Consider the following 10,728-nt stretch of genomic DNA (forward strand, 5'->3'; position numbering starts at 1 on the left):
AGGAGGATCACTTGAGCTCAGGAATTCAAGACCAATCTGAGCAAGAGTGAGACCCTGTCTTTACAAAAAAAAAATAATTAAGTCTTCATCATCTGTACATTTCTTAGGAAAAACATGGTTAATCTCCAACCTGATTCTCTTTTACCCGTTTCTCCATCTTTTGCATTTGAGGATCGCTTGAGCTCAGGAGTTCAAGACCAATCTGAGCAAGAGTGAAACCCTGTCTTTACAAAATAATAATAAAGTCTTCATCTGTAAATTTCTTAGGAAAACCATAGTTAATCCTCACAAGAAGATAGTTTCTCAATTAGTTCTTTTTAAAATTTAGCTCAGTGGTTAGGGTGCTGGCTAAATACACTGGAGTTGGTGGAGTCGAACCCAACTTGGGCTTGCTAAACAACAATGACAACTACAAAAAAAAAATAGCTGGGTGCTGTGATGGGCACCTGTAGTCCTAGCTACTTGGGAGGCTGAGGCAAGAGAATCGCTTAAACCCAAGAGTTTGAGGCTGCTGTGAGCTGTGACGCTACAGCACTCTACCAAGGGCAACAAAGTGAGACTCTGTCTCAAAAACTAAACTAAACTAAAATAAAATAAAATATTTATTCACACATGGAAAAGGTTGCCAAGCTGATATATTTCTTTAAAGGGAGGATGTAGAAAACTTTTAATAGGTGTTACCCCAAGAATGTAATTCTTTCAGCATTTTAATTTACAAGGTAGATTTAAAAAAGAAAGTGCATGAAATGATCCCTACATCCTGGCTTTAATCACACAAAAAACCTTATAAGACATGTTTGTATGATCTTCCACACAGGACAAGGATGGACCAAGTTCAGGGAATCTTTCTGTACAGTAAAATTCTAAGCCTAATCTATGTATATTCACAAATGCATAAATACGTCTGATCATTCCAAAAGAGGACTACTAGCTTTTGAAACAGATGCTCAATTTGTACATTATTAATTATATGTACATCTACTGTGAATTGTAATTAAAAATAACTAGACTCTCATGAATGTGATGTTCTTATTCTTATGATGCTAAAAAAAGAACTGAATAAATTAATTATCACTTGACACTGTTACTTGCCTTGATGGAAAAATTCTTCCGTTACTTTTTCACTCCACTGCTTACTTAATTCCCAGGTCCGACAAGGGTTACAAATATCAGCACACTTCAAAGCCATCTAGCAAACAAAAGATTAAAATGCTTTTAAGAAAATAAAGTAAAATCTCAATTGTAGTAAGTTTAAATATACTCTAGTACTGGGAGAAAGAATACATAAAAATATTACAACAGAAAATCGTCTTTTATATTAATTTTATAGTGCTATTGGGTTTACCAATGGTTTTCACAGAAATGCTGATGAAGCGGCTGTAGACTGCTGTTCTAATTATATATGTATGCTCCATAGCAAAACAAAAGAGCCAACCACTAGGACTGGATTAACCATAAAATATACATAAATAAGCTAGAAAGAAATAATCCAGTTCTCTATTTTTTTATATGTGAGAATTTATTAGAATAAAATGCTGTTTGTTGATCAGTACCCCAATCTTGCAGAAATTGTTTTCATCAGAAATTTTAAGTATGCAAAAATACAAAAGCAATGGTATCTTCCCCAATAGAAGATTCATAAGTGATCGTCTATAAAGTATGTGTACTAATTAAAAGAAATTCCTTTTTTAAGGATTCCTTAAATCCTTACAATTTAAACACTCCGGAGGAAAAAAAAAAGATGTAACCATTCTGAAAAGCTATACCAGAATACTTCATTTTTATTTTAACAATGACATGATGTACCCTAGAAATAGAATCTTTTAAGTCCCCTTTTACCTGTAAAACCAAATGCCTATGTCTCGTGTCTTCTAAGCATAAATCGCCTCTGTCCAAATGGGATCTAAATAGTGACAGATACTCATTCTGGCGACTGATGTCTGTGGCTAATATCAAAGCACCTATCTGAGTCTCCATTTGTTGCCTAGAATTAGAGAAATATAAAGAGAAAATATGAGACTTTTAATTAAATAGTTAACCTCTTGATATACTTTCCTTAAACTTAGTGCTTAGAAAGCTTTATAAAGGCCTAAGATATTCTAACTACCATTTGACTTAAAATTTATCACAAAAGGGAATTTTTATGAATGCATCAAAAATTATTAAAGTAATAAAAAACTAAAACCAAGAGAGTTTGTGGGAGAATACCAATATGCCAACATTCCAGAAGAAGTGCCTTTACTTTGTCAGCCAAGGTGGAATTATTGACTTTAAAAAAAAAAAAAAAATCAATATACTATTGGTATGTTGTTAAAAAAATTCTTTGCTGGGATTCTTTACTGGAAAATCCTTGTGCTGAAGGTAACAACTTTGGTTTCTTTTTTGGTGCCTCAGATCTGAAAAGCAGAAGGAAGATTCAAATGGAAAGAATCAAAGCACACTCAACTGACTCCTAGAGACATTTTGACTAAGATGCCTGATGAAATTCCACTAAACAATTTACTACAGTGCAGATTCGACTATACATCTGAGGGTCAAAGTTAAGAAACAACTATCTGTAAATAAGGAATATCCAAATTTTCTGGAGGGAAAAAAGTAACATGTTAATACAAATAGCAAATACATTGTATCACTTTAAAGACTGCCTCAAGTCAGATAACAAAAGAAATAAATCTCTGCCTTTTGTTTTAATGGGCTACAGCAAACATTATCTTTGTAAGATGATCAATACTGAACTGTCAGCTTACAATATTAAATAGTAAATAAAATAAACCCTAAATGAAGAAAACATTACAGGACACTATTAAGTAGAATCCCTCATCTTTATTTTTATCAAATCTGAGAATTGATGAATTCAAATGCAAAACATGTTATAAAGGGAATAATGAAGCAAGCACTTCAATCAGTCTTAATAAAAAACCCATATTAATATATACACAAACACTGTGTGTTTAAGCAATTCGTACATTTGTACTACAGCAAGAAATGATTTCACTTACCAGTAGTATTGTCATACTCCCAATGGTATCCATGAATAAAGATTTAAAAAAATGAAAAGTAAAGTCCATCTTTTTTCTTAAGGTCATTACACAAACACTTAAATTTTTTATAACTTGTTTTAAATTATGAAAGGGAAGGGATAGAACAGTGAGTGTAATTTCAGTCTTAATACCCAGACATATTTTTAGGCCTCACCATTTTTCTCGACTTGGACAGTTTGATCCACTTACACGGTTTTCTGAAGCCATCTCTGCGCGTTTGTTTGTGGACCCTGCTATGCCAGTCCCATGAGGTTTTGTTAACATCACCATCATGTCGGGATTATTTATATTAGTGCTTTTAATGAGACCCTCAAATAGCCTGTTTAACATTAAATTATTTCTTCTAAAATATTTTCCACTTTTCCTTCCATTCGTTGTTTTACCCTGTAGTTCCAGAATTGACCCCATGTCTATGTTACTGAGGCTGTAAAGCCATCTCTTCACTTTCTTAGCAGTTTTGAAAACTTCCTGAAACAGACTTTGATGAATCTATTTATCATAAAGAATGTCTACTTTCTATCCAATTTATCTTTATACCTAGCTAGACCTTAAGGTTTTATTCAGCTGAATATAAAGTGGAAATGTAGAACACCTATTTATGTAATTAAGTACAGGCAGTCCCCACGTTACGAACATCCAACCTGATAGACAACTCACGAATGTAGGCTCTTTCAGGTAATAGATAAATGTGCCTGGTCCAACTTACATACAAGAACAAACCTACAGACCTATCTTGTTCATAACCCTGGGACTGCCTGTGGTCAACTATGGCCCAGCCACTGTGTATTTGGAGTAAACTCTTTTTTAGAGACAGACTCTCTGTCCTAGCTAGACTGTAGTGGCGTCATCCATGGCTCACCACAACCTCATAGTATTCAAATCCCTGGAATGATCTTTCATAAAAATTAATCTGCATGAAAATATTACTGATTATATTGTAGAATAGGCTTTAAATTATTAAAATTTTAATGTAAATTTTTAAAATAAGATAATTTATCCATTAAATTTAACAAACACTGTAAACTGTGGAACACCTGAACATAATTATTTTTTGCAATCTAGATCAGCAGAGGTATTGATAATAATTTTAAAAATATTATTAAAAAATTATAAATGACTTTGCCAACTTAATTTCCATAATTGATAACAAATACCTACCTGCTTTCTAATGGCATGTGTGAGAATAAACCAGATTCTCTCAATAAGCCCACTGCAGATCTCCAGTGGTGATTTTCCAGTACTGAGGTATTCTACAAACAAGAATTTTTCTGAGTTATTTAGTGGAAAATCTCTTTCTGGACATAATTATTTATTAGTAATATCAACCTGGTTAAAACTCTAACATTTGCTAAAAATTTGTTTTCATAATCTTCAGTTCCTCAAAATGTGAATCATTTTCTAGACTGCAAAAATAGTAAATTTTGGTAATAAAATTGCACTAACCTTGTATAAAGTTGCCAAGTAATGGTTAGTTTTAATAAGGAAAGGTTGATTAACACCTGGATGATCCAGATCGTGAGTGGCAGCTGCAATTAAGCTCAGCAAGATATCCCAGGGAGTTACAGAATTGGCAAGCTAAAGTGTGACAGAAGAATAACACATCAGGCACATCTGAAACAAGCTCACTGCCATCACGTAGCAGCCAGTGGCAGTGCTGGCAGTCCCCTCTCCCTCATGCACTTCTTTAAGCAGCTGTTCATTAAGGCTACCACGGACGTGCCACATCCTGGCCTCATCAGGACACGGGGACGGGTGTGACATGACAGTGATCCCGCCCACGTGGAGTTTACAGAACTCATGTTTCATGTTTAACAAGCTTAACCAAGATGGCTTAAGTATACTATAAACCATTCTTTTTGAGAAATAATGGCTTTAAAATGACAAATGCAGGCTTATACATTTTTATGGCTGTAGCCATTACTAAACAGAAGACTCACAATTTTGAGGGTGTTTAGTCATTGAACTTCAATACTACGATCTAAAATGCAAGGTTATTCCTGTCATCCTAATGTTTAAGGAAACTACTGAGTAATCACGTGAGCAGAAATCTGTAATAACATCCTCTCGCAAATGGATACATTCAGTACGAGGTACACAATGTATTCATGTTAGAAAAAGCAATCTTGTAAACCAGAAATTATAACTTTACTCTCGATAATCCTAATAAATAAAAGTTTATTATTAACTATCTACAAATTTAAATAATAAAGATTTAATCACCTAGAGTATTCCAAAAGCTTTCTGTGAGTTGCTTTTCATCTTCTGGCAAACTTCACACCTCTTAAGGCCCAGTGCCTCCCACCACCCACCCTGTTTTCTGTTTCCAGTGCCTTCCCCAGCAAACAACTGACTTGTGTTTCTATAACAGTGTATGGCCTGCCACAGTAACAATCATCAGAACATACTTTTATTTAGGTTTACATTAGGACAATGCTCCTGAACCTTTCATCATCTTATACCCTAACAAAAATTTTTACCACATGCCACCAATATTCAGTATATTTACTCAATTCTCCTTCTGCACCTGGACTTCCCCATGGCTGACACCTCCGTGACACGCTGGCCCAGCCAGTGCTTTCTGGCCTCCTTATCTAAAGTTGTCAACTCTTGCCATCACTTGGTCATTCTCTAGTGCAGTGTTTTTCAACTTTTTTTTTTAATCTTGTGGCACACTTAAACCTACAGTTAAACTTCCATGGCACACTTATATTATGTTGATCAAAAAAAGTAAAAAGAAGAATAGACTTTCTGTGTATTGAACTTCTTTAGAAAATAATTTAATTAATGAGCTTTACAATTTTTCAAGGCACACCTAAAATCCTCTCATGCCCTCTAATGTGCTGTGGCGCATGGGTTGAAAATCACTGCCCTACTCATTACTCTATTACTGCAGTGCTTGTCAAAATTCTCTTTATGTGTTTGTTTAATGACTGCCTCTCCCACTGGGATGTACGTTTCATGTGGGCAGGGACCTTTCCATCCTCGTCCACCACTATATACCAAGACAGTTCCTGGCGTAAGGCAAATGCTCAACGAATATGCATTTAATTAATGAAGGAAGACATTAAAAAATGTGAAGGCTCAGGAAGTGAAACAGATACAACCTTAAGGCTTCCAATGATTTAGAGCTCACTTCTAAAACTCTGGGTGACTCTATTTTCAAGTGTTCACTATGATAAGGGAAAAGGCAATTGCTTCATTTAGGGCTTACTGATTTTATTTATCTATATTCTTAATTGATGTTTTGGCTAAAAAGTTCACTGAGTATGTTAATGATGAAAAGTATTCAAAATAGGTATTCTCAGAGCTCTACAGGCAAGTGTTAAAAATCGCATTTGTATTCATACCTAGCCACATGCTTCCCATGCACCACTCACCTAGTATCACCTCATGTCCCTTAGCTAGTTGGGTGGGCGTGCCCAGTGGGAGGTGGGGTGAGAGGAGCCTTCACTAACCGGCTTGACCTTCCTCTGTGCCCAGAGAGCTGGCCACTGTTATTCCATTTATCGGACTGTATGGTAATCACTTATCCACTTCTCCCACAAGATTCTCAAACAGAGGTTGCAGGTTTGCTTTCTTTTTTGCAGTTTTTGGCCGGGGCTAGGTTTGAACCCACCACCTCCGGTATATGGGACCGGGGCCCTACTCCTTGAGCCACAGGTGCCACGAGGTTGCAGGTTTGGCTCAGAGTTTTTAAAAAGTTTAATTAAAAAAACTGGGGCACTTGGGAGTATACATTTATCGAAATTGTACACATAAAATGTCTGCATTTTATCTTATTTATGTATTTATTTTTTTGAGACACTATGTCACCCTTGGCAGAATGCCGTGGCATCACAACTCACAGCAATCTCAAACTCTTGGGTTTAAGCGATTTTCTTGCCTCAGCCTCCTAAGGAGCTGGGACTACAGGTGCCCTCCACATGCTGGGCTATTTTTGTTGTTGTTGTTGTTGTTGCAGTTGTCATTGTTGTTTAGGTGGCCCAGGCCAAATTTGAACCCACCACCCTTGGTGTATGTGGCTGGTGCCATAACCACTGTGCTACAGGCACCGAGCCAATGTACATTTTACTACTGCCTACGAGTTATACAATAGATTTTTTTTATCAAAAATGTCAAGGTACATACACTAAAAAAAAATTGGGGCATTTTCACATATTCCACAATCTCTCAAATAATGAGACTACCTATCCTCTCAAACTCGTATTGAACCAGTTTGGTCAGCCTGCTTCCTGACTGACATCTGCCACAACTGAGATCCTAAGAGTGAACTGACTTGAAGTAGGGCAAGGGGTAGGAATTTTAGAACCTCCAGGGACAAAGGGATAGAATAAGCACGTGGGCAAACATGGCTTTCAAGAACATCTGCAGCTGATGACTCCCAGAAGTTACATCAATCATTTCTTTCCTATGCTTTAAGACTTTTCTATCCAACTCTGCTGGTCGTCTGTTTGGATGTGGCACAACTCCACAACTCCACATGTCCAACATGGAACTCAGTGCCTCTCTCAGACCGACCCCAAAGCTAGTTCTTCTTTCCATACTGATCCTCTCACAGAAGACTTCCCTCTTCTTCTACTCCACTGCCCAAACCCATCAGTTATCATCAGCTTCTAAGGCATTCGAACACCACATCCTGCTCATTCTAATTCCCGAGAGATCTTATGAACCAGCCACCTCTCTTCTTCCCTAGGGTCAACTTGTTCTCTTTCAGGGAGCAAGAGCTCCTGGCAGGTCTTGTCTGATTCATTCTCATGCATTAGCCGGGATAATTTTCTGCTTCCCTCCCTTCATTTGCTGAACCAAGGCTGGCCCTGGCCTGATGAAGCTGATCCAGAGCTGAGCATTTAGTCAAGTGTCTTCACACAGCACCCAAGGGTTCCAGTGACCTGGCTCTTGCTTGGGCTTCTCCAGCTTCTGGCTCAACACCCACCCAGATTCTCCAGTTGCTGTGTGGAACCTGATCAAGTCCCTGCCTGCTCATATGAAGAAAGCTTCTGGTTTTAAGTCAAGTCACTTAGGGAAAAATAAAGTAAATCAAAAGGAATTTTCTTGGGTAGTGCCTGTGGCTCAAAAGGATAGAGCGCCAGCCCCATATGCCGGAGGTGGCAGGTTCAAACCCAGCCCCGGCCAAAAAAAAGGAATTTTCTAATTATTTTCACCTAAAGTAAATCCACCTCTTACCTTAGGTTCTTTTAAGTAACAGTGCATGGCCTGAGTAACGTCTGCAGCGTGGACTGCATTGTGGTAAGGATTCTGACTGTGGTAATCTTCTTGAATCATTACTGCATCAAAGAAAAAAAATCCCACTTTTATTGGAAATGGGCAGTATGGACACACACAAAAATTGTGACAATTATGAATTACCCACTCACACTTTTTATGTAGCTTTCAGCTAAAATTGCCCAGAGTCAGGGGGATGACATGTATACCCAAAGCATGAACACTAATTTTGGTTGTAACTTGTCTGCAAATGTTTTTAGTGAGAATGCATTCATGTCAAAATTGCAAAATAGTTTTTTCTTTTTCTCTTTTGAAATGTGAATCTATCATGGTGCTAAACTCCTCTGACTCCCTTTATTTAACAGTACGCTCTTTTCCATTAAAGTGAGCTCAGTTTAACAAAAACAGTACAATTTATCCAACAAATACTTACCATACTGGGTACTGTTCTCAATACTACAAATTCAGCAGTACGCAAAAGCTAGCAAAAATCTTTATGAAGCTAAAACAGTACAGAGACTGGAACACGTGAAAATGGTACATGTGGGCATCACCAGGGAAGTCAGTTTGGATCTGGAATTCGTTCTTCAGCGCTAGGGATGGGTTTTCTGTTAATCCTGCCTTCCTGTCAGTATCCGCTATGCTGTCATGGAAGAACAGACTAGGAACAGGGCTGCTGCTGTGCCTGCCGCCCTTAAACCTGGACAATAGTCCCAGCAGCACAACACTCTAATCCAGTTCTCAAGGAGAGCAAGCCTACCCTGAGGTGGATTAGCAGGACCCACTGGTAAGTAGGAAAGAGGATGAAAATTCGGAACTTCCATCTCATCCTTTTTATTGTTTATTTATTTTTTGAGGCAAAGTCTCATGCTACTGCCCCAGGCTATAGTGCCCTGGCATCATAGCTCATCGCAACCTCAAACTCCTGGGTTCAAGTGATCCTCCTGACTCAGCCTTCCAAGTAGCTGGGACTACAAGTGCCCACCACAATGCCTGGCTAGTTTTTCTATTTTTAGTAGAGATGGGTGTCTCACTTTTGCTCAGGCTAATCTCAAACTCGGTAGCTCAATCAATCCATCCGCCGTGTGTGTGAACCACTGGGCATAGCCCATCCCATCCTTCAAAATAGCCTTTTATTATTTTTATCTCAAACGGACCAGTGACAAATACCCTTGTTGTTGTCATTGTTGTCTGGCAGGCCCAGGCCAGATTCGAACCTGCCAGCTCCTATGTACAAGGCTGGCGCCCTGGCCACTGAGCTATAGGCACCAAGCCCACCCAACTATTTTTAGAGATGGGTTCTCACTCTTGCTCAGGCTGTCAAACACCCTTGTTAATATAGACTTTTGTATGTGTCTTATAATTTATATATTGGTAGAGTAGTCTGCTTTATTTTCAGGGGATACGCTCTAATACCACCATGGATGCTTTAAACAGGACACCATGCATGACACTACCTCTATGTATACTATGTTTTTCTTATACAAACACATCTGTGATAAAGGTTAATTTTTAAGTTAGGCATGGTAATAGATTAACAGTAACTACTAATAAAAGAGAACAATTATAAAAACATGCCAATATCACTACTCTTGTGCTCAGGGCCATTATGAAGTAAAATAAGGATGCCTTTCACACAAGGATAGCAATCCAGGGACAGATGATCTGATAACCACAATGGCTAGTCAGCGACTAACAGGTGGGGGCTCTACCACATGGGGACACTGGACAAAGCAGAGGTTCACAGCCTGGGAAGGATGAAGCAGGACAGCACAAAATTTCATCATGTTGCTCAGAATGATTTGCGATTTAAAATGTATGAATTGTTCATTTCTGGAATTTTCCATTTAATATTTTCAGACTAATGTTGACACCAGGTAGCTAAGACCATAGAAAACATAACTGCAGATTAAGGGAGACTACTGTCTAGCACTATAAGCATATTATTTATAAATTAACATAAATTTAAAAGTTTCTCCAAAGTCCAGGCAATAAATTTATCTAAGTTTTGTACTTAGGAGGAAAGAAAATATTACTTTTTTCCTTAAAAAAAAAAAAACCTAAGAAAGAATCCTCATGATCCTTAATTTCTTCTAAGATATTTCTTTACTTGACAAAACACTTTAATCTGTTTCCTAGCAGAGCAGTATTATATAAATATCATCTTGCACTTTTAATCATATTCAAAATAAATCTTTAAAGTCTGTTGTCACGGGATTTTGAGGGTCAGGAAAAAAAGAAACCTAAGTGCACTTCATCTTTTAAAGTTTTAGCTTTCAAAAATTTAGAAAAATACAAAAATTGTATCATCTTTGCCAGCAAGCTGTGGCAGTGTACGAAATTGACTGCAAAATCATCCCGCTGCTTCATTACTCTTTGCACGTATGGCTCTGAGACTTTGCAGATTTTCCCACGAGAGGCCCCGGGTCATCCTGATTCGATGTGCTGTGGCCAGCAAGAAGCT

General features: G+C 37.7%; 1 protein-coding gene across 1 annotated transcript in view; it reads right to left on the reverse strand.

Moving 5' to 3' along the window:
• The window catches only part of PDE7A (phosphodiesterase 7A), a 61,872-nt gene that overhangs the window by 5,912 nt on the left and 45,232 nt on the right, over positions 1–10,728 (reverse strand). The window contains exons 7-11 of the mRNA XM_023517558.1: positions 8,226–8,326; positions 4,485–4,616; positions 4,200–4,291; positions 1,840–1,984; positions 1,093–1,189 (exon numbers count right to left, since the gene is read on the reverse strand). Of these exons, the coding sequence (XP_023373326.1) occupies positions 1,093–1,189; positions 1,840–1,984; positions 4,200–4,291; positions 4,485–4,616; positions 8,226–8,326 (567 nt within the window). The remainder of the gene's footprint in view (positions 1–1,092; positions 1,190–1,839; positions 1,985–4,199; positions 4,292–4,484; positions 4,617–8,225; positions 8,327–10,728) is intronic.

Source organism: Otolemur garnettii, unplaced genomic scaffold, assembly GCF_000181295.1.
Source record: "Otolemur garnettii isolate 467f Iridium unplaced genomic scaffold, OtoGar3 scaffold00113, whole genome shotgun sequence".
Taxonomy (NCBI): domain Eukaryota; kingdom Metazoa; phylum Chordata; class Mammalia; order Primates; family Galagidae; genus Otolemur; species Otolemur garnettii.